This window comes from Aotus nancymaae, unplaced genomic scaffold (assembly GCF_030222135.1).
Source record: "Aotus nancymaae isolate 86718 unplaced genomic scaffold, 86718_ANA_hifiasm-v0.15.2.pri h1tg000115l, whole genome shotgun sequence".
Classification (NCBI taxonomy): Eukaryota; Metazoa; Chordata; class Mammalia; order Primates; family Aotidae; genus Aotus; species Aotus nancymaae.
In genome coordinates this window covers 9,145,672-9,167,468 of record NW_026988530.1, presented here as the reverse complement: position 1 = coordinate 9,167,468, position 21,797 = coordinate 9,145,672, and the positions used below count along the sequence as shown (strand labels likewise).

At 36.8% G+C, this 21,797-nt stretch overlaps 1 protein-coding gene across 4 annotated transcripts in view; it reads left to right on the top strand.

The window, feature by feature from the left end:
• Positions 1-21,797, top strand: part of CLCN3 (chloride voltage-gated channel 3) — a 102,719-nt gene extending 80,922 nt beyond the window's left edge. For 2 of the 4 annotated variants that reach the window (XM_012457232.2, XM_012457233.2), the window contains 5 exons: positions 1,419-1,605; positions 4,143-4,541; positions 11,123-11,339; positions 16,768-16,843; positions 18,564-21,797. In XM_012457232.2, the coding sequence (XP_012312655.1) occupies positions 1,419-1,605; positions 4,143-4,541; positions 11,123-11,339; positions 16,768-16,843; positions 18,564-18,722 (1,038 nt within the window). In that variant the 3' untranslated portion in view covers positions 18,723-21,797. The remainder of the gene's footprint in view (positions 1-1,418; positions 1,606-4,142; positions 4,542-11,122; positions 11,340-16,767; positions 16,844-18,563) is intronic. The other 2 variants (XM_012457234.2, XM_012457235.2) reach the window with 1 other exon arrangement.

The following is a 21,797-nucleotide window of genomic DNA, read 5'->3' as shown; positions in this document are numbered from 1 at the left end:
CACCTCAGCCTCCCAAAGTGCTGGGGATTACAGGCTTGAGCCACTATGCCCAGCTGAGAGACATGACTTCTTTCATTTGAACACTTAGAGGACATTGTATGTTTCTTAGTTAGGCTAATTTCAGTATCATTGAGTCTCAGGGAATAGGGAGCCATGAGGAGAGGGAGAGAGATGGGAACAGCCAGTAATGGAGCAGTCAGATCACATACAACACTTACTAAGTTCACTTTCTTCTGTGGACTTGGTTCATGGTGCAGTAAAACAATTGTAACAGTAACATCAAAGATTGTTAATTACGGAGCACTGTCACAGATATAATAATAGTGAAAAGTTTCAAAGTTTTGAGAGAATTAGCAAAATGTGATACAGAGACACAAAGTGAGCACATGCTGTTGGAATAGTAGTGATGATGGACTAGCCTGATGCAGGGATATCCTAAACCTCCAATTTGTAAAAACTGCAACATGTGTGAAGCACAGTAACACAAAGCATAATAAAACGAGATTTATTATATCACTCAGAATATTGGGCAACTCTGATAAGTTTGTCCACTTAACATTGTACCACTTCAGATGAATAGCGTCTTCGGTTTCCATCATTTATAAATATGTAGGAGGACAGAATCTTGAAATAAAAGACAGTGCTTCAAACTGAATCAGTTTGGTTTTATGAAAAATACTTTATATTGTCCTTTTAAAAAATACATATTTCTTATTTTAATAGCTTTTGTGTTACAAGTGGTTTTTGGTTACACAGATGAATTCTATAATGGTGTATTCTGAGATTTTATTGTACCTGTCACCCAAATAGTATATATTGTATCCAGCAGATTGTCATTTTTTTTTTTTTCGTTTAACCATGGACTAATGAAAATTTTGTTAGGGCCTGATATTAGGGCACCCTTGAGCTACCTTGAGCTAATAGAAATAACACTTGAGTTTTTTTCCCTTTGGCCTAGAGAATGTGGTTTGTTATTTTGTAACTGAATTCATGGGATTGTTAAGGTACAAGATTTTGCTGTAGTTTTATTTATACTAGGATTTTGCTATACTAATAAAGTGTGAAAATAATCAAGAGTGTTAGAAACAATGCATAGAATGTGACTTTCAGCCTGTGAGTAGAGGATCTCTGCCTCATTAGGAGTTCTGTTGTTTTATTTTATTTGTACTAGAATTTTGCAACGTGAATACAGTGTGAAAAGAATCAAGTGTTAGAATGTGTAGAATGTGAATTTCAGCCTGTGAACAGAGGATCTCTGCCTCATTAAGAGTTCTGTTGTTATATTTTATTTGTGCTAGGATTTTGCAATGTGAATACAGTGTGAAAAGAATCAAATGTTAGAAAGCATGTGTAGAATGTGAATTTCAGCCTGTGAGTAGAGGATCTCTGCCTCATTAAGAGTTCTGTTGTTGTTCCAGGTTCCATCAGGCTTGTTCATCCCCAGCATGGCCATCGGAGCGATCGCAGGCAGGATTGTGGGCATTGCGGTGGAGCAGCTTGCCTACTATCACCACGACTGGTTTATCTTCAAGGAATGGTGTGAGGTCGGGGCCGACTGCATCACACCTGGCCTGTATGCCATGGTTGGTGCTGCCGCATGCTTAGGTAATGTGGCTGTGTCTGCCTGTGTGTGGATGTTTGCGAGTCTGAGAGAGCCAAGAGAAAGTAGGACACATTCTTGCGTAATTGGTGGGCAGATTGGTTGAGTGAAGGAGAGTTCGGGGAGGAAATGTTTTAACAGAAAAGAAACAGTAGTACCATAAGGTATTATACAGTACTGGTTTTCTGTCTTACAACATTTTTTAATACAAAAATTTAATGGCATTAGCATATTGTAATATAACCTAATACTTTATGGCAGAAGCTATTGAAGTACAACAGAAGCTTAATTTGAATCCTGACCAAAGAGATCTTTGATTTCTTAATTTATTAATAAAATTAGAAAAGGTAACCATTTTAATGAGAAGAAAAGCAAAATACCTGCATTATGTACTTGAATCTATTTAATGTCTGTTGGGGCAGGAAAAAATAGTTTTGTTTTGTTTTTTTATTTAAAATGTCAGCTAAACTTTGGTTATAATATTTAATAATACTTGCTATTTTGACCATTTTTGTGTAGTGAATAAAAGTTATGTGATTATTGAGCTTCAAAAATGTAATGTCATTTAAAAGGGAAGGACAGAATCATTTTTACCAAAGTAGCATGTATTTATTAAATGTCCACTTTCTTTTTAGCATTGTGCTAGATACAGTGAATAATACAAAAAGAACTTGGACCCAATCTCCACTCTAGTCAAGTTGAGGAGACAAGATCAACACTGAGAATACAATAGTGAGGAATATGAATGATTATATACAGTGTTCAAAGAGTCTAAATATGGTAGGAATATAGGGGAAGAAAGAGCTGAAACACTTCAGGAAGGGTAGAACATGAGCTTTATTTTCAAAGATTAGCAGAATTTAAGGAAAAGGTAGCTTTGCTGAAGATTATAATATGAAGACAAAGGAACTGGGATGGGAATAAATTTTGTATTCATGAGGCTTTGAAGATATTGGCTCTAAGTAGAGAGTACATTTTGGGTGCCTTTGGAAAATGAAGTTGGATTGGTGAGAAGGAACAGATTATGAAAAGACAACGTGATTTATGTCAGGATGATTTTATATTTGAAGTTGGTCAGATTTGTGGCAGTCCTAGCTTTGCCATTTTTAATTTGATGACTTTGAGAAAGTTCCTTCTTGAATTAATTTTCTCTATATAAAATGGAAATAACAGCCAGTGATCTGCTGGGATTGTTTTGAGGATTATATGAGATAAAATGCATGTAAGGCTGCTATAATAGTGCTTGGTAAAAATAAGTACTTAGTTTGAAAAACAAGTCGTTGTAAACTAATTAGGACAAGACTGTCATCGGGTAGGTATGTAATATATGGTAGGATCTGTCTCCCTTCTATTTTTAGGTAAAAAACACAAAGGAAGAGCTTGAGCTTAATACAGTACAAACTGACAAGCCCTGGTAGGTTTTTGAGCAAAGGAGCAACACAGTGATAGTAGTACTTAGGAAAGATTAGCCAGGGAACATGGCTTATAACGTGGTCGTGGGGCCTGGAGTCAAATAGGTAAGATAATATGGTATTATAATTAAGGAATAGCCAGGCACAATGGCACACACCTGTAATGCTATCTACTGGAGAGGCTGAGGTGGGAGGATCATGGGAGCCTAGGAGTTTGAGACCTGCTTAGGCAACTGAGTGAGACCCCAAATCTTAAAAAGTACAAAGTAAAACAGCAATAAAGTCATGAGGGCTTGGACTGGGTTGATAACAGTGAGAATACTGAGAAAGGGGCCCGTAGGTAGTGTGAACACAGCTCACTGCAGCCTCCCCAGCCCAAACGAGCCTTCCACCTCAGCCTCTCACATAGCTGGGACCACAGACATACACCACCATGCCTGGCTACTTTTTGTAATTTTAATTTTTGTAGAGACAGGGTCTCACTGTATTTCCCAGGCTGGTCTCAAACTCCTGGACTTAAGCGATCTTCCTGTCTTGGCCTCCCAAAGTGCTGAGATTACAGGCATAAGCCACTGTGCCTAGCCTAAATAGTTTTCTGTGAGTAGATATTACTTGCATCATTAATGTAAATCAGAGGCATCAAAATATTTTACTCCTCTTGAAAAAATTTAGAGAAGAAATTTATTACGTTAATATTCTACCCATATGTGAGTTTAATTTGTAAATTGGTAGCAAACAAGATAACCATGATGTGCTTTACCAAATTCCTTAATAATTAGAATAAGCTTTTATAATGGTGAAATTATGTCTTTGCTACAGCAGTAAACCAGAATGGCAAAATTGTTTTAGTTGATAACGCTTTGATTTTTTGAAATATGAAATAAACAGGTTTTAAAATGTTATTTTAATAGACTTCTGTGTTATAAACAAAGAAAATTGGTGTTTCTCTAGATCTTATTAAAAGTAGTGATTATTGTCCTAAAAGAGGAGTAGCAGTTTCAGACGATAATGCCTTTCCCTGCCTGAGTTCTATTTACGATTTGGTTTTAACTGCCTAGTGCAGAAATTCTAATGAAATGTAATGATGAGGATCCTGTCTTTCCTGACCAGGGCGTGCTTACTTTTTTCAGGTGGTGTGACAAGAATGACTGTCTCCCTGGTGGTTATTGTTTTTGAGCTTACTGGAGGTTTGGAATATATTGTTCCCCTTATGGCTGCAGTAATGACCAGTAAATGGGTTGGAGATGCCTTTGGTAGGGAAGGCATTTATGAAGCACACATCCGATTAAATGGATACCCTTTCTTGGATGCAAAAGAAGAATTCACTCATACCACCCTGGCTGCTGATGTCATGAGACCTCGAAGGAACGATCCTCCCTTAGCTGTCCTGACACAGGACAATATGACAGTGGATGATATAGAAAACATGATTAATGAAACCAGCTACAATGGATTTCCTGTCATCATGTCAAAAGAATCTCAGAGATTAGTGGGATTTGCCCTCAGAAGAGACCTGACAATTGCAATAGGTACCTTTTCAAAAATATATGTATATATCTATATATGTATATATGAGATAGATTTCTGGAAGAAAGGAAAACAGTAAGCAGTAACATTTAATGGGTTGGATTTTTGGTGGCAGAGATGTTATTTTGTGTCCCTTAAAATCTTATGTTCTTTAGGAAAGGAAGGTATGCTTCAGTGGATTGTTTTCTGCTAAATACAGTTTTATCTTTTGATCTGGCATTGTTATCAGAAATTGGAGTCAGATTCTTTTCTCACTCAGATAAGTTGATCTTGGTTATTCAAAATAGCATGTAATATAAGACCTTAGCTAAATACATTCAGCCAAATATGTTCTTGTATTTAATAAAGTTGGCTTATTGGAATACGGGTTATTGAAAATCTCATCTTCATCGGTATCTTTCATATTAGATTAACACCATTTTGCTTTATCATTCTTTGGAGTTAGGTTTACAATATTAACTTATAATATCTGATGTAAAGTGACAATCATTGAGAATTTTGTTTCTGATCAAATGCCAGGTTGAAAAAGTGTATCAGTCCTGTTGTTTTGTATGCAGACTACTGTTCAGAGGTATTAGCCATAGTATATTTCTTGGAGATAAATTAAACTTTCTGCAGAGGAAGCAGTTGTATTTCTCTAAAATTTGTTTTTCTCCTTACCTTATAGTCCTGCAATATTGATAAGGAGGCATTGAGACTTAATTTTTTTTATTACACAATCTTAAATCTCTTCCTCCAACCCCTAAAAGTGATCGAGGATAGGTACCTCAAGCCATTGCTTTGTTACTCCCCAGTTTTTAGTCGCGCACCCTGAATGGAAGTGTCAAGCCTTTAACCTGTCTGAAAGGTCATTCCTGTGAGCATGTCTTCTCCCTTCCAGCTTACTTCTGTGGCCATTGCAAAGGATTGAGAAAGAATTTTTGTGCCACTTGAATGGCACAAGACCAGACAGCGTATGTAGGGGAGTATTTCTCAAATCAAACTGGAAACTCTTTAATCTGTAAGAACTGTTAAAGCAGAGAGAGAGAGAAAAGAAAGGAAAAGAAAAAAGATCCTACAGAGAACACCCTGTTCAGTTTGGGAACAGGCTAGTTTTGGAAGGATTTTTCAAGGCCTAGCAATCCCATCATTCTAAATTTTATGTAGCTAATACAGTTGCCAGAGCAGATGACAAAGTATTTTGTCATGCTTGGCTGCATTTAAATCTTTCTTTCTTTCTTTTTTTTTTTTTTTTTTTTTTTTGCTGGAGTCTTGCTCTGTTGCCAGGCTGGAGTGCAGTGACGCAATCTCAGCTCACTGCAACCTCTGCCTCCCGGGTTCAAGTGATTCTCCTGCCTCAGCCTCTCAAGTAGCTGGGACTACAGGTGCGTCCCACCATGCCAAGCTAATTTTTGTATTTTTAGTAGAGATAGGGTTTCACCATTTTGGCCAGGATGGTCTCAATCTCTTGACCTTGTGATCCACCTGCCTCAGTCTCCCAAAGTGCTGGGATTATAGGCGTGAGCCACCGTGCCTGGCCAAATGTTTTAGTTTTTTAGCCATTACCATGGGTAGACCTAGTCAGAAAAGAATTTCATTGTTTAAGATTTCTATTCTCTGATTTTTACTAGTAGCCAGCCAAAGAAAAGAAAAAGGAGGTCAGGATTTTGGTATTTATATAGAAAATTAAGACGAAAAGGCCAGGCAGGTTTTTAAAGTGTGGAAATTAAGAACTATTCATTATCCCAGTGATTCTGTGGATGGATTTGTTAAAGTTGTGTCACTGTCTTGAGGGAGAGAATATTGAGATAGGAGATAATGTTGGTTTAAGGAAATGAGGGTACTTTCTGTATGTGAGGTCTCAAGCCAGATCATCAGAAATGTTAGTCACATGACTTTTTAAGCACACCTTAAATGTTTTACCCACATATGTTTTCGTAAAGTTTTAAGTTTTTAACTGGGAAAAACAGACCTATATACTAGGCTTTATATATAGATATATAAATTGAAAATTACATATATACATTTATATATGTGATAGATGTTTATATATGTAATTTTATATATTATATATAGTTTTATATATGTATAAACATATGTTTTATATATTATGTATAAACATATGTTTTTATATATTATATATGTATAAACATGGTTTATATATGTAATCTTTCATATGGGAGAGATATATCTTCTATATATTAAAAATACATATCTCTATATGAAAATTATATATGTAAATATGTTATACATTAAAATCATATGTGTAAATATTAATTTTATAATATATAAATCATATACATATATAATTATATAAATATTAACATAATTATATATAGGTTTTATATATATAGAACTTAGTGTACAGGTCTGTATATAAGTTAAAAATGTATATGTTATATATAGCTACATCATATAATACATATAATTTTTATATATAATGATAATACTTTATTGAAGGACAAAAAAATTTCCATGCTGTCTCATAAAATAAGATGGTTGAAATATGCTAAATTACATTGCCATTTCATACTAAGACAGAATGTTGTAGAATAGTAAATCCAAATGAGATGTCTCAGATTACTTAGGGCTATTACAACAGGAATCCTGAGACTTTAAAAAAAAAGTCTGAGGTGAGGCGTGGAGGCTCATGCCTGTAATTCCAGCACTTTGGGAGGCTGAAGCGGATGGATCAGTTTGAGACCAGGTGGCCAACATGGTGAAACCCCGGTTCCACTGAAACACAAAAAAATACATGGGCGTGGTGGTGCATGCCTTTAATTCCAGATACTTGGGAGGCTGAGGCAGGAGAATTGCTTGAACGGGGAGGCGGAGGTTGCAGTGAGCTGAGATGGCACCACTGCACTCCACCCGGGGTGATAGAGCAAGACCCTGTCTCAAAAAAAAAAAAAGAAAAAGAAAAAAGCCTGAATCATATCAGAAAATGAAAATTGTAATGTTCTTAGTTTCAAAGGGCTTTGAATGAATAGCATCGAAAATATTTTTTAAAAATGAAAATAACAATGTAGTAGATATCCTAGTACTTTTAAATGTTTAATAAATAATGCTTGTTAAAATAATTACTATATTCAGCTGGGCGTGGTGGTTCACACCTGTAATTCCAGTACTTTGGGAGGCCAGGGTGGGAGGTTTGTTGGCACAAGAGCAAGATCAGCCTGGGTAACATAGGAAGGACCCCAGCCTCTACCAAAAAAAAAAAAAAAATTGGCCAGGTATGGTGGCACGTACCTAGAGTCCAGAGTGAGACCCTGTCTCTAAAAAACCAAAACAACAGCAACAGAACTGTATTTATATAAAAGTGATACTTTTTTGAAAAATTTTATTTTTAATTGATAAAAATTATTTATGTGATGTATATATTATGGAATGATTAAATCAAGCTAATTAACTCAGAAGTTTTTAGTTTAAGAGAGATTTAAAATCTGTCTCTTTAGCAACTTTCAAATGAAATGAAAGAATAAAAGTGATTTTTTTGGGAGACATCTCACCCTGTTTGCCAGGCTGCAGTGCAGTGGCACAATCCTGGCTCACTGCAGCCTCCACTTCCCTATCCTCAGGTGATCCTCCCCCTTCATTGTCCTGATTAGCTAGGACTACAGGCATGCACCACCACCTCTGACTGACTTTTATATTTCTTATATAGACGGGGTTTGCCACGTTGCCCAGGCTGGTCTCAGGCCCCTGGGCTCAAACGATCCACTTGCCTTGGCCACCTGAAGTGCAGGGATTACAAGTGTGAGCCACCACACCCAGTGAAAAGTGTTATTTTTTAAATGACAAATTTAAGTAAAAGAGATTGAATGTTCACTTCTGGTACTTTGTATATATGAGGAACATTCCATTAAATAATAATTTTTTAAAAATTTAAATTATATATTTTGTCATTAAATGTTTAAACAATATAATTTCATTGATGATATAATGTTAGTTATTTTGTCAGTGTTTAATATTGATAATTGGGGTTTAAATTCAGAACATTATTTAATGTCACAATTCACATTTTTTTATTTTGTATATCTAATAAGGAATAATTTTAGCTATAGTTATTATTTTTGTAGAGATAAGGTCTTCTGTGTTGCCCAGGGTAGACTCGAACTCCTGGGCTTCAGCGATCCCCTCTCCTCCACCTCTAAGCAGCTGGGATTACAGACACGTGCCGCTGTACCTGGCTTGCTATAGTTAGTTTTAATTCTTTTGTCTTTCAACTTTTATACTAGAGTTAGAAATGATTAACAAACCCCATTGCAGTTTTAGAGCATTCTGAATTTGCCTATATATTTCTGATAACAACTTAACTTCAGTTGCATACAAAAACTATAGAGTTTTACTTCCCCCGTCCACATTTTATACTATTGATGTCAAACTTTACATCTTTTTATTTTGTGAATCCATTAATGATATGTCTAGTAGTTTTTACAGTCACCATCGAGTTGTCAGACACCATTCAGTGGTTAGTCAGATTGTTATGAGCTAAAAGCAACTTAATGGGTATTTTTCAAAAATCATTTATGTCAGTTGCTAATGGACTATCTCCTTTTCTATGCCATGATCATGCTTTTTTTTTTGTTTTTTGAGACAGAGTGTCACTCTTGTCGCCCAGGCTGGAGTACAGTGGTGCAGCCTTGGCTCACTGCAACCTCTACCTCCCAGGTTCAAGTAATTCTCCTGCCTCAGCCCCCCAAGTAACTGGGACTACAGGCATGCACCACCACACCTGGCTAATTTTGCATTTTTAATAGAGACAAGGTTTCACCACATTGGCCAGGCTGGTCTTGAACGCCTGACCTCAGGTGGTCCACCCGCCTCGGCCTCCCAAAGTTCTAGGATTACAAGCATGAGCCACCACACCCGGCCTGATCATGCTTTTAAAGTGGTCGAGTAAGTACTAGCTGCTGGGACTTTATTTAGTGCCTTCCTACTCGAATGTGTTAGAACATAGTTAGGAAGGCTATAGTGAACCAGGCGCCTGTAATCTCAGCACTTTGGGGGGCCAAGGCGGGCGGATTGTGAGGTCAGGAGTTCGAGACCAGCCTGGCTAATATAGTGAAACCCCATCTCTACTAAAAATAAAAAAATTAGCTGGGCGTGGTGGCGGGCACCTATAATCCTAGCTACTCGGGAGGCTGAGGCAGGAGAATCACTTAAACCTGGGAGGTGGAGGTTGCAGTGAGCCAAGATTGCACCAACCAGCCTAGGTGACAGTGCGAGACTGTTTCAAAAATAAAAAAAATAAAAAGACTGTAGTATTCAAAAGAGTAAAAAGCAGTGCAGTGTTTGCAGTAATACCTGCTTCTCAATTTAGGACTGATGCTTATTATGGCTTAAATATTTTTGCAGTAAAATTAGTGTTCAAAAAATATATATTTTTTTCTTTTTGAGAGAGTCTCACTTTGTCATCCAGGCTGGAGTGCAGTGGCATGATCATGGCTCACTGCAGCCCTGACTTCCAGGCTCAAGTGATCTTCCCACCTCAGCCTCCCAGTTAGCTGGGACCACAAGTGCACACCATCATGCTCAGACTACAAGTGCACACCATCATTTTGTAGAGACAGAGTGTCCCTATGTTGCCCAGGCTGGTCTTGAACTGCAGGTCTCATGTGATCTTCCTGCCTCAGCCTCCCAAAGTGTTAGAATTACAAGCCTGAGCCACCACACCTGGCCAAAATATTTTCACTATAACAAATACCATATTTGTATATACTCAGTGTTAATATTAACTCAAAGTAGAAACATAAAGCTGAATGACTGTTTTCAAATTCTCTCTGTTAAGTTTCCTTCTCTGTCTTGTGTGATCTCTGAACTTTTCTCCATATTTGCTACTTCCTATCTAGCACTTTCTTTTTTTTTTATCAGCAGCTTCATTCAGATTTTTTTTTTTTAGTTCTTTCAAAGGTGGAGTAGAAGTAGGCAGCAGGACAGAAGAACTTCAAGCAGAGCACACTGGAGAGGAAAAATTAACAAAGCCTTTACAAAGAAGACAGCCCCCAAAGATCAGTCTGTGTGCATCATCTGCATAATTATAGTTTGATCTCATCTGTAATGTTCATGACACTCCTAGAAAATTATACTTCAACATGAGAAAAGGAAAAGAACCAGCGAATTCATAGGGATGGAGGACACAGCATAGTGAAAGCAAGAATGAAACAATCTTTAGTGCCACCTCCAGTCCAGAATAAGTAACATTCAGCAGAGGCAGGCTTCATTTGATGATGAATTCCTATAATAAACTGCACTCAGAATTTGTGCAGGTTTTAAAATCCCATATTCCAAACCCATTCCTTAGCCCCCAAATTAGAAAACAGCTTCAGTTAAGAAAATTGTACAATGATACAACTTTACCAAAAAATTCTTTCCATGAAGATGATTTTATTATTATTGGCTTCTAATTCAATCAAATATAAAAAATTGCTAAATGGCTTTTCAGTTGACTCCTTTCTTGGTTAAGGAGAAGGTAGGAAAAAACGAAGCAATCAGAAGTCACAGGATACATTAATTTTTTAAAATCTCTGAATAAACAGGTTGCCTATTTAAAAATCTGTCATTTTTAAAGTGTTGGTCTCTCTCTCTCTCTCTCTTTTTTCAGAAAGTGCCAGAAAAAAGCAAGAAGGTATTGTTGGCAGTTCTCGGGTGTGCTTTGCACAGCACACCCCATCTCTTCCAGCAGAAAGTCCTCGGCCATTGAAGCTTCGAAGCATTCTTGACATGAGCCCTTTCACAGTGACAGACCACACCCCAATGGAGATTGTGGTGGATATTTTCCGAAAGCTGGGGCTGAGGCAGTGCCTTGTAACTCACAATGGGTAAGTCTGGTACCACAGGAATCGGTTCACTTGCCAGAATATATGACCTTTTTTAGTGGAATCTACATAGTTATTAGGGGAGCATGCGAGTCAGCTCCCAGATGGGAAAGTCTGTCAGATAGTATAGTCACAAATACAGGATCAGTCAATCAGATTTCACGTTTACTAAAGAATAAGAAAGATGTCATCTGCCTGCTCTTGGCCAAGCATAGCGACATTTGTAAAGAATAGCTCAAAGTTGGAAAAGAGGTGCTGCAAGGATCTCCAGCATGAAAGCATGTTGAGCTTAGAGTGTTTCTTTTCCTAGGGGAATAATGGACCTAACCTATATGGAGCACTGCAAAAACCTGTTTTAGTTTTGTAAATGTTTTATTTTTAGCATATACATTTCTAGTACAATAATGAATTTCTAGATATTTTGCTGTTTAGTCTATCAGCCAATATTTGATTTATCATGTAATGAAGGAAAGAATATATAATTAAATGAAATTTGTAAATTAGCTAAAAACCTCCTTTAACGAATGCTTTGTTTCCTTTTGTCTACCTTCTCTATACACAAATCTTTTATGTTTATATAACTGCTAAGGACAAATAAATCCTCATGTATTTAAAATGTATACATTGATAATTCGTTTTTCCGCCTTTTACACATGAACTGCCAGTGTTTCTCCGTTGACAGGAATATAGGAAAGAGACAGATGACACGGGGGTCGTAGAGACTTAATACACAGAATTAATTTGGCAAATATACCACTTCAGAACCACTGCTTTCTTTCCCTAAACCTGGGATCTGTTTCTCCACACTTCCTTCTTTAGGCCCCTTTATTTCCACTGTACATTGTTCCTTGTGGAACTTAAGAACATTGTTTTATCTGAAGGCAAATAACAGAAAGGCTAGAAAGGAAAAACAGAGGGTATGGATTATGGATTATGCATGAACTGGATGGCTAATCCTGAACAGCGTAAAGCTGGTTGAAATACTAGACACTTAGAGAATCACAGCAGTTGTTTTTCTTTTACCTTTTTTTTTTTTTTTTTTGAGACAGAGTCTGGCTCTGTTACCCAGGCTGGAGTGCAGTGGCACAATCTCAGCCCACTGCAACCTCCGCCTCCCAGGTTCAAGTGATTCTCCTGCCTCAGCCTCCAGAGTAGCTGGGATTACAGGCACACGCCACCACGCCGGCTAATTTTTGTATTTTTTTTAGTAGAGACAGGGTTTCACCATCTTGGCCAGACTAGTCTTGAACTCCTGATCTCATGATCCACCTGCCTCGGCCTCCCAAAGTGCTGGGATTACAGGCGTGAGCCACCACACCCGGCTCTTTTTAACCTTTTTTTACAAAACATATTGGTAACAGAATATGTGACTCTTGTCTAGAGAAAGGAGGGAAAAAAAAAAAACAGAAAGGAAGGATATTTGTTTATTGAACACCTTCATATTTTCTGATTTAACTTTGCAGGACCTCTGCAAAAGTAGGAAGTTATATCCCTACTTTACAGATGTAGTAATTAAAGTTTAAGAAGCTTTAATAATTTGCCCAAAGTCATGTCATGTGTTGAGCAAGTTGTGGTTCAGGGAATCAAACTGTCTTTCCAACTTTTTTTTTTTTTTCTTTTGAGACGGAGTCTTACTCTTTCACCAGGCTGGAGTGTAGTGGCAAGATCTCGGCTCACTGCAACCTCTGTCTCCCAGATTCAAGTGATTCCCCTGCCTTAGCCTCCTGAATAGCTGGGACTGCAGGAGTGCGCCACCATGCCTGGCTAATTTTTTGTATTTTAGTAGAGACAGACCACCATGGCCAGGATGGTCTCGATATCCTGACCTCAAGATCCACCCACCTCGGCCTCCCAAAGTGCTGGGATTACAGGCTTGAGCCACTGTGCTTGATCTGTCTTTCCAACTTTAAAACCCAGTCTCTTGTTACTATTTTGCACTGTAAGTGACTGATAGAAACTCTCTTTCTTTGTGATTTCTTAAACTACTAAAACATTTTCTTGGCCAATCTATTAGATTGGGTTAGAAATAGAAATATAAAACTAGAGAATTAAATGTATGTTTAGTGTTTTTCACCGTGCTAATTAAAATAACTCTTTAGAAATATGAGATAAATCATTATAGAGGTAAAGCTCTTAATTAAAGGCAGGGAGTTTAGAATTATTAAATACCACAGATACTGATTGGAGAAGAGATATATATCATAACTTATTACTCTTACTATTTTTCTTTGTGTAATATTGTTTGATTAAATAGTGGCACCAACTTCATTAAGTTTAAAAACTCAGCAAGTACTAAATGGGGTAACTTTTCATAAAGCTTTGCTGGTCCTTGAGGCCTTTTATTATTAAATGCGCAACTGGAACCTAAGCTGAGTTGTTACAAACTATTATTTGCTTCAAGTTGTTTTCTGTTCCTGGCATGGTTTTTTCTTTTATGTACTAACAAATATAAATGTTACTCTATTGAGTTAAGGTTAACTATGATCACAGAGCTGTTATGGATTAATTTTCATATTCAGTTTGCTGATTAATTCCCAGTTATTTGGCAGCATAGATATTAGAAAGGAAAATGTTTAAAAGAAAGTGTAAAAATAACGAAGTATATAGGGCGAGGGGTGGATAGCTAATTAAAATTTTGTCCGGTCCTGCTTATTTTATATAAGAAGGGGTTGGACTTTTTCTAAGAGAATATGTTTAATTGCTTTCATCATATTTTTCTTATTTCTGTCTGTCAAGTAAGTAAACTGATACGTTTATGGGAAGAAAAGAGATCATTTAGGGAAGCGGCTCGTGGGATTTTATTTTGTTTGAAGCATATAAGGAAGTGGGGTGTTGTTTTCTCACCTAAATGATTTAAAACCCAGAAAGGAAATGACATCTTTTAATGGAGACTATGAAGTTCTGCATGGCTATCATTGATGTGTAGTTCATACGGCATCCTTAGAAGTAGAAAATAGTTATTTGAAGGAAGAGAGATAACAAATCTGGAACCTTAGGTGCAAGGAGAAAAAAAGAGAGATGAAAGGGAAAGATGTTTGTAAATTATAAAAATTTCAGTTAGCTATGGATTTTCTGCACTTAATATTTTACCTTATAATTTTCAAAATCAGTTAATCTTGGTGGAATTAGCAGGGTGTTAATAGGAGTGACTCAAAACATTTTGTGACTAAGTTTGGAAAGTATTGGATTAAATACAACTGAGGTTTCTTTTTTTTTTTTTTTTTTTTTTGAGACGGAGTTTCGCTCTTGGTACCCAGGCTGGAGTACAATGGCACGATCTTGGCTCACCGCAACCTCCACCTCCTGGGTTCAGGCAATTCTCCTGCCTCAACCTCCTGAGTAGCTGGGATTACAGGCACGCGCCACCATGCCCAGCTAATTTTTTGTATTTTTAGTAGAGACGGGGTTTCACCGTGTTGACCAGGATGGTCTCGATCTCTTGACCTCGTGATCCACCCGCCTCGGCCTCCCAAAGTGCTGGGATTACAGGCGTGAGCCACCGCGCCCGGCAATTGAGGTTTCTTTACTGTGGAACTCCTCAGAACTTATAATACATTGATAATTCTTTGATTTCCAGATGGGGATATAATAGGATACATAGTTTTCCAGACTTGTTTGAAAATGCACCTGTTTTTTGGTTGCAGGGAAGGATAGGGAAGAACTCGTGGGAACCGGTGTTTCTTGGAACATACTTTGGAAATGCAGGGTTATGCCCTGTTAACTCTTACATCACTGGTTTTTAGTCGGAAAGGAAACAGCAAATGATTTTTTATATGAGCCACATTTTACATTGTTTTCCTTCCACTCTGTCAAATTAATAAAGCAGCACTCTGGCCTTTTTATGCTCAAATCACCCTTCTCCATTAATATGTCTTTCTCCCTCTTTTAGGGCTTTTACTTTATAAATATAGAGATTACTTTGTAAAATTCTAAATTTGCCACTGGGTCCTGATACATTTGTAACTTTCCTCACAGTATATCTTGTGATTTGGCAGAATTTACCAATATAGATGATACTGACTGAAATGAATCATTCTATATCATTGGAAAGAAAAGCATGAATAAGAAACTGGTGTTATCATATTTAGTTAATTGCCAAGATTTTCACATTTCCTGACTACAACAATAAAATCAAGTGAATTGATGGCCTAAAAAAAAAAAAAAAACCTCCAATGTTTAGTCAAGGAAGAACATCTATTGAAGGAGTGAATGTTCACTTTATATAGTGCACTTTCTGAGCTTTTTTGGAGGGGGAGGTTGCTCCCATACTCTGAGAACTTTTCAATTGATTCTTAAGGATTGATACATTATTTTAAAAATAATAATGAGAAAACATGGCAGAGGACCCATTTCTGTCCTTCCCATTCTCTATCCTCCTTGCTCACCAGTCTCCCATCCCAGCCATCAAACTAAGTAACTATTTTACACCTGGACATAGCTATAGGAACAGGCTACTTTGAAGGATGTCCTGGTGACATCTTTCAACTCTGAATGTTCAAAGGCAGTTTAACAGGGAAGTTGACTTAATGAGATCATCAAGGAAATTTCCAGTCACCCTGAAGGGTATTTTGGATGGGCTTCCAGGATTGAAAGATTAAAGTGTTTTTAAGGTTTTTTTAATTTTCACTGTTTATATTGCCACATTAATTTCCATTATAAGACCAGTAACCATAATTTTGTTTTAATTAGAAGCAATCTAATATTTTCATCTATCCTCATTATTAGAATTTATGTCCATCACTTTGCTTGATGTGATAACAATGACATGCTAAATGAGAAAATTGTTATTTAGGAAAAAAATGCATAAAAGTGCTTTTGATCCCTAATCATAAATACATTTTATTAACTTACTTTAAGAAGTGGCAGTCACAGCTCCTGAACATTAGGGAGCGTTTCTTTTGGTCAGCATTGTTTATTTAGTGCACATTGTTTTTAATTTTAATTTGAAATTATAGTAAAATCCACAGGATTTCTTAAGTCTCCTCACAGCCTTTTCCTACCTTTTCACCACTAAGGTAGATCCAGATGATAGCTGCTGTGTTGTGACATCATAGAAATTGGAAAAATATTTTCCTCTAAGGAAAGAACATTATAAATGACACTCTATGTATCAGAGGTCTATAGCTGTGTATCAATATTAAGTTTCTTTTATACTTTGCTTTGTAGTCATCTTCATTCGAAACTTTCATAATTATTATTTTTAATTTAAAAAGAAAAATAACCCACCAATATTGAAGATTAGGATTGTGTCACTTTTGAAAGTCAGAATTTATGCAAAAGTAACTTGGAACTTTAAATCATTTTTGTTTTTATTTTCTAAAGTTCATGAAACTCATTCTTACGGTACATGTTTTTATTTTTTCTTTATCATGATTGGAAGCTCTTTTAATTTAATTTCTCACACAGTTATTAGCATAATAATCTGTTTCAGGATTGTCTTGGGGATCATCACAAAGAAGAACATATTAGAGCATCTCGAGCAACTAAAGCAGCACGTGGAGCCCTTGGTGATTAGATATATCAGACCTCCTCATAGACACCTTAGAACAGGAAGCATGAAACTTGTGAACTGTTGAGTTCTCCCTTTCCCAGATATCTGCTGAACAAAAATATCCTACTATGCTGCCAATTACATTATATCTGATAAAACATGTCTGTAAGATAAATTTAGATATGTGTAAAATCCCATTCATAGAAAGTAAGCAAAAGTTAACATCTCTCATCAAAATCATTCGTTACAACTTCAGAACTGTAAACAGTTTGGTGGTGGAATGAGTGAATATTATTGGACATTCTTAAAGTGAACATGGCAAATCTGTCTACCTCAGTGGATACCCCGGTCTCAGAAGACTCCTGACTGGTTAAAAATGCTGACCCATCCCCCCAAAGCCCTTTTTTTAAAAAACTGTTTCCTGACCTTGTGGTAGTCTTATGGTAAATCTAAGCTCCTAAAGGATTTTCAAGGAGCTTAGCAATTAGAATTGCTTCCAGTTCAACGGATTTTTTAACGGGCACACTAACTAGAGTGCAATGTGTATATGATTTGTGATCATAGCATTAATTCTTTTCTACTACACCCTGCATATCTTCAAAGTCACAATGTGTGTCCTGCCATCTCATTAGTGAATCATACCTAGATTATGTGTGTGCCCCTTTTGTATGATGTTTTTAGAACGCTCTAAGCAGCTTTTAGAGTCAAATGCATTCGTCTTTACTGGCTTTATGTCCTAGTGGTTTCATGAGTACAAATTTGAATTATCTTACCGCATAACGTAAAAAATGTCTGGCTTTAGCAATTAATGCCTGGAATTATTTTGCCCTGCAATTGTCATACCTGTATGAAACCTGTCCCAGTTTGCTTAAGTACACAATTGATTATGTATTCCTGTTGTATGCTAATATTTCACAAATGTTTCATGCATCCTTTTTTTAAAAACTACTAACCAGAATATTATCGTAGCTACTCATTCATTCTGCTTTCTGCTTCACCTATAATAATCTTTTAGGACTGCCTTCTGATTTTTCACGTATCTTTTAATGTAAGCATTAACAACTAAGACTTTCATAAAAGCACTGTATCTTAATTTTTCTGGCCAAAGTCAGAAAAAGGAAAACACTGATAAGTGTCCTAGAAACTTGGGTTCTTTTATAGATTTGTTCTTGGGGCTCTGATGTTTGGGATCGAAGTTCTGTGTTGACTCTTTTATATGCATTTTATCTCAATAGTATGTGCTTTCATGAAGATTTTGCATACAAGTGGGCAATCCTTAAATTGTCTTTTAAAAATTGGTTAATTTTGGTTAAAAAAGGGGAAGTAGTGAAGGGATTTGGTCATCAGACATTTGACTGCTTTCTTGATATGATGGAAATGAATTTTCCTTCTCAAATGGGATCAGTATCATTTCCTGTTCATACATCCACCCATTTTTTGTTACTTTTTTGTTGGCATACATTAATCAAAATAGCTTTACTTCAGTGAGCCATGCAGTCCTCAGACACTCAGTGGAAAGGCTGTCATACAATTAGTGACTGTAGTCACTTTTTATACCAAAGGATGGTTGCTGGATCATTTTAACATCTTTACCAATAAAGTACTTTTTGGAAATACAAAATCAGGCTGCTTGCTTTGCTCTATTCCTGTCAACAAAAAGGATTTACCTGTAGATGTAGCTTGTTCTTTTATTTTTCCCTTTTATTTCAATAGCAGTCTTTGTTTATTCCTTTCAGGCGCCTCCTTGGCATTATAACAAAAAAAGATATCCTCCGGCATATGGCTCAGACGGCAAACCAAGACCCCGCTTCAATAATGTTCAACTGAATCTCATAGACGATGAGAGAGAAGAAACGGAAGAGGAAGTTTATTTGTTGAATAGCACAACTCTTTAACCTGAGGGAGTTGACTACTATTTTTTCCTCCTTTACAAAAAAAGAAAGGAAATTTAAAAGCTGGGTTTTTGCAACAAGGTTTACAAATGATGCTGGTGGAATGGAGGAGTTGTTTGGGGGAGGGAAAGGAGAGAAGGAAAGGAGTGAGGTACTTCCCATCTAACCGAAAGCAGCAAAGCAACTCCTTGTTCTGCACTGGATGCATTGAGCCGAGGATGTGCCGTGATAGTGCAGGCTTGGCCTCACCGGAGATGGCAGCGAAGTCCTCGCGCACCTGGCCCATCGCTCCAACATTGCAAAGACACATTCTCAGTCCCTATTTCTGGAGGGATTACTTTGAATTGAGCCATCTATAAAACTGCAAGGTCTTGCCCTTTTTTTTAATCAAAACTGTTGTGTTTCATTCATGAATTGTATAGTTAAGCATTACCTTTCTACATTCCAGAACAGCCTTTATTTCTCTCTTTCTCTCCTGAGCTGTAACAAAGCCTCTTTAAATCGATGTCCCCTCTTGAAGCAGTCCTTTCTCATATTGAGATGTACTGTGATTTTACTGAGGTTTCCTCACAAGAAGGGAGTGTTTCTTGTGCCATTAACCATGTAGTTTGTACCATCACTAAATGCTTGGAAACAGTACATGTGCACCACAGCCAAGGCTGACCGAACAGGTAAAATCTCAAAGGAAGCGTGAACGAAATCGCTCATCGCATGCCATTTGGTTCAAAACTGGAAACAGGGAAGGTTGGTTTTAAAGGATAAACAGTTTTCTTTTTTGTTTTCATCTCAGACTTTATGGATAATGTGACCTGGTCTTATGCAAATTTTCTATTTCTAAAACTACTACTATGATATACAAGTGCTGTTCAGCATAATTAAACAAAATGCTGCTGCTTTGATAGTTAAGTGAAGGAAGTATTCTGTTTAGCTGTATCTGGTATTAATTGCATGTTAAAACACTGGAATTTTGTAATTAAATTGAAATTAGATCAGTCATTCTTTTCTTTTCTCAAGATATCTCATGGCTGACACTGAAGAAGAAATGTAATTCATAACTTGCACTAAATGTATATTTTTTTCTTAAAAATTTACCATTCTTATTTATATTTTTATGGATTAAAATTTATAAAATACAGATCAGTTAATATTGCACTTAAGTAATTTTACCTTTCTAATGTGATTTTTATAGAATAATTCAGACTTACAAATATGGAGATGTGAACAAAGTTTACAGTGGGAACAAAGGTTTAAAAAGAGGTGTTCTCTCTCTGTGATCCAGTGTGTACATAAACCTTTCTCTGATTTTTCACTGCCATCCTCTGGATTATGTCTTCTGACCTGTCCATTTTGACCCATTAACTGGAAAGTTGAAAAACTACATTACTTTGGAGATTAAAACCAAAAGTTACATACTGTTTACCTTCTTAAAAAGAAATTTGAAAACAATAGAATTGCAAAGATAGCAGCTAATATTTTAGTCTGAAAATAACTGTTGAATCTTGGGCTAGGTCACATCCATATTTGAAGTGATCAGTGATGGTTTGAACATTTTTGCAGGATGAGTTAAAATGCAGTGGAGTATATTTAGGATTTTTGTTTTTGGAAGTGTCTGCTTTAATCACAATATTAATTCACAGTTGGCAAAGGCAATTTACTCAAAGGACTGGCTAAATATTCTGTGATTATGCATTTTTGATAGGAAAATGAAGTTTTTGCAGACATTTTCTTTTCTTTTTTTTTTTAAGACAGTGTCTGACCTTGTCACCCAGGCCGGTGCGGTGGGGCATGGTTTTGGCCCACTGCAGCCTCGACCTCTTGGGCTCAAGTGATCCGCCCGCCTCAGCCACGCAAGTAGCTGGAACTATGGGCATGTGCCGCCATGCCCAGCTAATTTTTTGTATTTTTAGTAGTGATGGGGTTTTGCCTTGTTGCCTAGGCTGGTCTCGAACTCCTGAGCTCAAGCAGTCTGCCTGAGCCTCCCAAAGTGCTGGGATTACAGGCGTGAGCCACCGTGCCTGGCCCAGACAGATATTTTCTGAAACACAACTGGCAGTCGGCAGTTTTTACATTTGGAAAGTGATTCTTTACTTCCTGGTTTTTCATTATACCTGTTAAGATCGGCAAGACCCTGAAGACCTATAAGATGATGAAGCCATATAAGAATGAGGATTGAAAGTTGAGCAAAATTTTCGGGCCTTTGGGAAACATGTTAGCTGTGCTCTCTGCCTAAAATTAGTCCTTATTACTCCCTCCTGTGACAGACTTCAGGTTTTCTTCATAGCCCTTTCAAAGTTTTTGTGGCCATCCAGAGTAAAATCATTTCTAAATGATAGTTCTGTATATGTCCAACTCATCTTAATTGTATGTGCTGTGTGCAAGGTACTGCTAGACTATGAACTCCTCAGCATGGCTACTGGATAACTTAATTGCCCTGAGTCACAAGCCTTCAAAGGAGAAATCGGTTTCTTTGCAGATAGTTTCATGCATTAAACTTCACATGGATTTTATTTTCCGTATTTCCCTTTTTAATTTCTGCTTCTACTTTCATTGCCCATCTTGCTTCAGAGACATTTTAGGGTGGATATTAATTAAAGCATTAATTTTCTTCTTTGGTATATTTCTATCCCTAGCGTGTCTTACTGCTAAAATACAGGAAAAGTGCCGTATTTTTAATGCATTCAGTGGTTTTCTTTGGTGTTATTATCTGTTCCATTTTTCTTTTTGATACATTGAGGTGTGTCTGCTTTTCAACCAAACCATGGAAGTGGAGACCCTGAAATTGTTGTGCCTGGCTAACTGGCGAATTAATTTACCAATATAATCAGCGTAGCGCCTTATTTGAATACCCTTTTTTGAGAAGGTATGATGAGAATGGGCAAGGGTGTCAGCATCTCTTCTTCATAATTGTTTTTAGTTTTGGTTCATGAAGAATGCTTAGTTTGTTAATCTGTGATGTTGCCTAGAGCTGTATTTATCTGTTTTTATTTATACTAGTGTAGTAAAGCTGCATATCATTACAGTAAAAATGATTACTGTGATGAGTTAATCAGAAAATCTATTAAAATCTCTATGACAATG